Source organism: Orbicella franksi, chromosome 1 (assembly GCF_964199315.1).
Source record: "Orbicella franksi chromosome 1, jaOrbFran1.1, whole genome shotgun sequence".
NCBI lineage: Eukaryota > Metazoa > Cnidaria > Anthozoa > Scleractinia > Merulinidae > Orbicella > Orbicella franksi.
The window spans coordinates 23,668,745-23,676,184 of NC_138145.1; the positions used below are offsets into that span (position 1 = coordinate 23,668,745).

The window sequence follows — 7,440 nt, forward strand, 5'->3', positions numbered from 1 at the left end:
TGCATGCTACAACATGGCAATCTTGCCAGTTCATAGGCACAAGTAACAAAGTAAGTACATTGTATGTTATCTTCCCTGATAGGGGTACTGAACAACAAGTAAAAATAGATCAACAGGTTGGACTCTTTATAGAGGGAAAGGGGCCAACTGAGGAAATACAGTAATTTTTCAGGAGAGCGAGAACACTTCTGAATGAAGATGACTTATCATTTCATTCATTCTTGTACTACATGTGCATGTATATTTTAAGATATTTCTACATTTCAATTGTAAAGAAAAGTTTTTTTCTAAAAGGAGAAGGGAAGGAAGAAAAACCTGCAACTGACTTGCATCAAAATGTATTTTTTCCAAGCGATTATCCACTTCACTATCTTCAATGCTATCATTTCTGAGTCTAGAGCATGTTTGGCTCAAAATAATATGGCTCAAGAGCAGCCATAACCCAGAGTGGTAGTTAAAAGGCTTGTTGGAAGCCATTTGGACAAAATCTCTTGGACGGAATGATGTAACAGAAATGCAGCCTGGCTGCTAAGTACTGTTCAAATTGGGGTAACCGTGTCAAATTTTGGGCTTCTTTGGAGACGGATTTCATAAGGAAAACCTGCACTTTAGAGGCTGAAACTTTGGTGAGTGGCTAAACTCAGTGCGAGGTTTTTATTAGCATTGACAAAAAAAATATACGTTTATTTACCTGTTTTGGAGTGACCATCTCCTTTAACCATTTCAAAACAACAAGAGACTTCATTTTGTAGTCCAATGAATTTTTATTGACATGCTGAACAAAAACTCTGCTGTTGTGGCCACAGTGTCTTGACATATTAATTGCTAAGAAAGTGAATATAATTTGGCAAATAAATATTGATAATTGAGTAACTGCTAAATTGAAGACTCCTTATCAAAACATGTAAAGGACTGGTTGATTTTAGCAGTGGTTGTTACAGCTGACAACTACAATAAAATTATTGAGTAACTAATATTATTACTCTCTGAAAAGCTGTTTTACAAATTCTATGGCTTGCCTGTAATTTTTTTTGAAGATTTCTTTGTTTATGTTTATTCACATTATTATTCACATTCTTCTCTGAGGTGTTATCCACTTTCAACAAATTAATTTAGAATACATGTTATTGTTTGCAATGTCTGTTAGTTTTCATTTGACCTCTGTTTGGCTATGCATGTCTGTGGTATTTGTAGTTACTGTACAGTGGCCCATTGGTAAAAATATGACTTCACCATTCAGTTTATTTATTAACACTTATCCCTTCAGCATGAGTTTGAAAACAATACATTTTGCAAGTTACCCAAATCTGCAAAATACTTGGAAAATATGACGACTGGCAATGAAAAAGTTTGAAATATTTTGCTTTGTTCAATCTGTAAATCACCAGATAAGTGCAATGTGCAAGTGTTAAAATGAATTGTTGATGAAGTAAAAAAAAAATAGTAACTGCACTTTGGTATTCAAAAGTTCTACGGGGCAGGGGGACGAGTGTTTTCAAGTTCCAAGATGTTAATTGTGTATCACCTCAATCAAAGAGACTTAGTTTCGATTTCTACTGATTTCCAATTACTTTGACAATAAGGCTAAAGTTATCAAAACGAATTATTGATCCCACTTTGCTATTCTGTAGTTTTATCGTTTTTTATGGAGTTCAAAAACGACTTGCGAGTTTTCAAAAAGATTTTATTTTCATTTCTGCCAAACTCTCGTTACTTTGACTATGCAGATTTATCACAATGCGTTATTGATGAATTTAGAAATCAAAATTGGGATTTCACTGTGTGATTCAGATATTTTATTTCTTTTTAAAACTTAACTCTCGTAACTTTGTTTGACCTTTTGCTGAAGTGATAAGTACAAAATAAATGCCAATTACCTGTTCTATTTATTAATCCCTTTGAAATTAGGCTATGAAGTCTTGGTTGTTTTATGGTCCAGAACTCGCGGAAAATCCATGAAAACAATTACACCCCATTAGGGTTGTGTTTTAAGTGAACCATAACGAAAACTCGACCCATTCCCTTGCTCGAACAGAAACATGCGTAGCTTGGGTAAAATTTGCTTTCCCGCGGCGTCACTTTACGCATACAGGTCTCTCGTATTTTTAGCTACTACAACTTAAGATGTGGATATCTAGACAACCAATTAGAATATCTTAAAAGCTTAACACACTTTCGTCTAGCAAATAAAATACCGCGCTGCAAAGTTGCGCCGAATAGAACACTTTGTTTTGTTTGTTTGTTTTTTTTTCCAAATAATCCCCTTTCGTACTGGAAATGAAAGATACACAGTCGAGCCTAGCCTTAATCACAGATATCTCAATAATACAAACAATTCTATGTTACATATCGTTTACATGGTCCCAGAGAAACTAGCTTTAGATTACCTCTACCTCTTTGGTGTCTGTAAAACGGGAGGATTGAATGTACATTGGCCGGGTGAACTCGCACCGGTGCAGTCTAAGTACTCTCCTGCGTGGCGGCCGTAGAAGGGGAGGGAAAGGGTCAAAATGAGCGCGGAGGATAGAGTACGCTTCGATAGAGCGCGCTACCCTCACGCGCTTCGCTCGCTCGTTTTTCCCCTTTCCCTCCCCTTCGGACGCCTGCCACATAGGCTATAGAAGTAGTTAAACGTTTTTTTTTTTTTTTTCCTTTTCAAGGGCCAACCATGGTGTGACTGCTGTGAACACTCAGGGTGTGACCCAGGGTGTGACTTGTCTGGTCTGACAGTCAGGGCAGGTATCATGTAAAAGAATACATAAAGTGATAAAGAGCCTAGCTCAATTAGGAACCTGGGTGAACTCGCTCGTACCGGCACGAAAAGTAATTTTCTTAGTAGACAGATTAAGCATGACGTTACGTCAAACGGCAAACGACAAAAATGAAACTTTTGTCTGTCTTCAGCTGTCTGTACAGCAGAGTGAAAATATTTGTATTTGCGGTAAATAGTAAAAGACGTTTTTCTATTTTTGTGTAATTTATTTAAGGATTACAAGAAAAGAATAAAACATAAGAGGTAATCTTTACCGTTTGCCGTCTGCCGTAAACGTCATGCTTAAACTCTCTATTATTTAGGAACGCGGAAGTTGATTCAGAGGCGAATAAACCTTATGTGATCTCTCACTGCGCATGTACGTGCACAGCACACGTACATGTTCATTGATCGCGGAAGTTTTGAAATGATTATCAATGAATTATCAGGCGTTAAACGGGGAAAGAGGGGGACTTCCTCGCATTTTTTGCCTCCCTACCCTTCCCCGTTTACGCCCGCAACGCAGGCTATTATTAATGCGGAATTCGAACGAATTTATATGGAAAATGAAAATAGAGCTGTAACTGCTAGGTCACTACACTCTGTTTTTGGTCATTCAATGAGGAAAGTGTTGGGGATTAGATTCGAGATCACGAAAAAATATCTGTTACGTGACATGGTGTCTGTTATTCCTGAAGCGCTATTGACCTAGAGTCGTTTACGCCCTGCATACACGTTGTAAACTGAAAAATACCTCGATATAACACTCACTAGTTTTAACAAACGACGAGAAAACTCACAGCGAAACGATCTTTGACTGTGTATCAATCAATTCTCGTAAAAACTGAAAATATGCGCTTGTTTAAAGTCTGATTTGAGTCACATTGGAAAATACCTCTTTCGGTACTGATAACCTTTGTTCCACTGGCAAGGACATGAAGGAATTTGGGACTAGCGCTCAAGGAAGCTTGGTTTTATTATATTTTTTCACGTCTTCAGTGCTATATAAAAGATGCACTTCCCTTCACTTCTGCAGATTCGAAGTTGCGGCAAGGACTTTCATAAGTTACTACTAGAGGAGAAAGCATCACACTCGATCTTGAGGCAGTCAAAAAGAAGACTAAGGAGGTAAACCAAACCTAGCACTAACAGGAACATACAGAGATAATTATGCTACATAAATATGTTCATATAATGGAACTCTGTTATGCGTAAAGCTCAGTCGGGACTACTCACTGGGCACTTTTTTTTTTTTTTAATTCTATGCTATTTTTTTCAGGGTTCGTAAACTTCGGAGTCCGGAGAAAGCGTTTCAATATTTAGAACCGTAGACTTAAAGAATTCATAGTTCTAAATATTGGAATCTGTTTCGTTTGTGTCAAATTTCTCCTTTCCAGTCTTCGTAAATAAACATGGTGGGCGCTGAAGGGAAGTCTTCTTTACTTTTGCTCGGCTTTTACCCTACTCAATTGCTTGAACGCGCTGGTCAAGACTGCAACTCGATTATTTAGCTTTTCATCCCCATCAGGCGTAATCACAGAAATTGAGTCAAAGAAGTTCGATAGCACTCACATTGAAAAGTCAAAGAGAGACAGAACTCAGAAGTAAGACGATCAAAACTGAAGAAGTACGAGTAAAGCTGTAATGAAGACAACATTGCACGACTGGGAAACTGATTTCTAAAACTGAAGTTAGCGTTTGTTTTTCATTCGTAAGGCTTAGGTCAAGCCTTGTTTTGAAAGCGCGAAGTAAAAATACTTTTGCGTACGGAAGTTCTTATTTTGAATATTTTGATCTTCCGATTGTTATTTTCGTGTTTCGTCTTGTGACTTTTGACATTCGTTACTCCATGCGTGCTGTAATTTTTCTTGATTCAGCGAGGAGAGTTAAGGGGTCGCGTGACTAGAAGTTCTACTTTTTAACATCCCGCTCTTTAAGAGCATTGCGGGACAAAGAACCTTTATATCGAACAGTTCTGCTTTGTCATAGTTTGGATGGTACTCTTAAGTTGAATGAATCTGTTCTTACTTTTAGCGGAAAGCTAACAAATAAACTCTTACGTGAAGTTTTATCTTCTTAGTTTAAATAGCTAACTTTCTGTAACATTCATTGTTCTTTTTTTTTTCATTTTATCATGATTTTATTGTTATTTTGGATAACTAACGCCAAAAAGTGTCATCGGGGATTGTTAATGAAATTTTTATTACATTTGTATCGTATTCAGTATTGTTGTTCACTTTTGGACGCCATTAACTAGAAGGCTAGTTTAAGTGGTCTTTAAATCCAAGAGGAAATAATTTCCATTCTTTAATCTCATGTCATGGGGGTAATGAAAGAGAAATTTTGTCGTATTAGTTGTCAGGGGATAAACTGCACTATTGTTGTCCTAAGCACCTCACTAGAAATAACTGACAGTTGGTGATTTTATTGATGATGTAATAATCTTGTAAAAGTACTGATTACTAGTAATTTCTGCATTTAGTATCGAAATTTCAAGAACTCTCAATGAGACAATTGTGACACGTGAAATGTAAAAGGTGTAATCTATTTTTAGTTGTTTGAACTCGTGTGTAACATTCATTGTTTATCTAGCTGATCAGATGTAACTTAATCATGCACTCGTTACTATAAATCAAGCGACATTGTAACTACAATTCGATTTATATTCCGATGTACTCTCCGATGTAGACTTGGATTTAACCGAGTGCTTTAATTTACGGTCACAACTCATCAATGCTAATGTGCACGGGTTGTTGTGTAGGTAGTGTAGTTTCTAACAGTTTCTCTCGTTCGGTTTCTCCCAACCAGCGTTGGAAGCAGGCGCTTTTACGCATTGATCTCGCTTGATTATCAGCGAGAGCTGAATTCTTCTAATCTTTTCATTCTTGCCACTGAAATAATTTCTTTTTACCATCAGACTTTGGTGAGAAGATTGACAGAATGATTCCGAAATTGGTTTGGTTGTTTCTTGTCCTGTCCTTTGCCACGATGTTACACCTGGGGGAAGGGTGCCTGTGGGGTTCAGGTTGCCACAAAAGAGACTGCAGTTTGACTTCTTGGTCGAAATGGAGTTCCTGTAGCCAGCCATGTGGTACTGAGGGAATGCAGATTCGTTACCGTAAAGTGACCAGATCAGCTAAGTGCGGTGGGTCCTGTTGGTCACTCACGCAGACTCGGCAATGTAACAGGGAGTGTCCCAATGGTGGAACTCCAGATCGTCTGCGGTGTAACTGTAAAACTGGTTACAGTGGAAGATGCTGCACTGGAGGTAAACGATAACATTCTTTCCGTCGTCCATCCATCCATTCATTCGTGTATTCAACAAACCAGCCAACGTATCAAACAACTAATCAAACAATCAGTTAGTTAAACTTGTTAAAGGAGGTACGTCACGGTTTCGCATCTTAAAACGCGTAGCCTAAATTTTTAAAGTTCGTCGTTTGTAACCCGTGTCAGTCTTCTCCATCTTAAAACATCTTTGTTTCTTTATGGTGTATTATTATCTCTTTGGTCTTTTTCTACCTTAGTAAAGTATCTTTTTCTCTTAGTAAACTTCTATTATCAGGTTTCATGGCCAAAATAATCAAAAATGCCGCGATTGAGCTCCTTTAAGAGGAAAACGCACGGATGCGATTCATAACGTACCAAATTCGAGGAGGATAGGAAATGCGTGATGCAATGTGACGCTAGAAGATTGTATATCTGTTTTTCACAGTTGACGGTGGTTGGTCAGACTGGAGCGTTTGGAATTCCTGTAATGAGACCTGTGGGACTGGTTTTCAAGAGCGTTTCCGAAACTGCACGCAACCAGCACCTGAAAATGGCGGGAAAAATTGCAAGGGAGAAGCGCAACAAAACCAGTTGTGCCAACTACCACCCTGTCCCGGTAAGTTAGAAACAAGCTGTCACGTGAGTAAATCTAGATCAAAGATGAAAGCGCGTTTATTATTACTGCCGGATTATAAGAATAAAAGAAGCCACCTTAACCATCGATGGAAGTAGCAACTTAGCTTTAAGAAACCGAAGAAAACTAACTTTCAATATGAACAAAGGTATTAGTGAATCTCTTGTTTCCAAAGAAACTGTCGAGCTGCGTAGGTAGTCAAGTGAAACTTTTAAGCTCCTAATGTAGGCTTTTTTTTTTTCACATGCCTAAAGGCGAAGTGACTGACTTTTCCCCAGCGGCCGCTACATTTCGCTAATGAAAAGTGGGTTGGAAACAGGAAGCGGGGAGCTTGATGGTTAGGACGCCTAACTTTTGGAGTGCAACGGTCCGCAATTCCGCGCGCTCCAACCAAAAGGGACTTGCATGGGGACGAGAAAGGGAAATTTAGATTCTATACATTTTGATGTATGTTTATCTCCGTATTGTTACAGTTGATGGAGGTTGGTCAGAATGGAGTGAATGGACGTCCTGTAGCGAGTCGTGCGGAGGTTTTCAAGAACGTTTTCGAAATTGCACGAATCCAGAGCCCAGTTTTGGCGGGAAACCTTGCGAAGGAGAAGAGCGGGAAACTTATGAATGCGAAAATAAATGTGCAGACCTAGTTGGCCGTTTGTAACAAATTTCACGAAGCTGTATAGATTTGAAATCTTTTGGCAAGTTAATTATTTATGTTGTTTTCAATGATTATCATTTTGACCGTTAGGCCAGCTTGCTCGCTCAGTGCATAGTTAATAGGGGAGGG

General features: G+C 38.5%; 1 protein-coding gene and 1 pseudogene across 2 annotated transcripts in view; both read left to right on the forward strand.

The window, feature by feature from the left end:
- The window catches only part of LOC145489007 (SCO-spondin-like), a 37,241-nt pseudogene extending 34,504 nt beyond the window's left edge, over positions 1-2,737 (forward strand). Inside the window, exon 31 of the transcript XR_014049554.1 lies at positions 2,661-2,737. The product of XR_014049554.1 is annotated as an SCO-spondin-like (transcript). The remainder of the gene's footprint in view (positions 1-2,660) is intronic.
- A 3,131-nt stretch (positions 2,738-5,868) lies between these two features.
- LOC145478962 (uncharacterized) lies at positions 5,869-7,440 on the forward strand. Its single transcript, XM_081457178.1, has 3 exons — positions 5,869-6,020; positions 6,468-6,638; positions 7,130-7,440. The coding sequence occupies exons 1-3, from the start codon at positions 5,952-5,954 to the stop codon at positions 7,298-7,300; spliced, it is 411 nt and encodes a 136-aa protein (XP_081313304.1). The 5' UTR covers positions 5,869-5,951; the 3' UTR covers positions 7,301-7,440.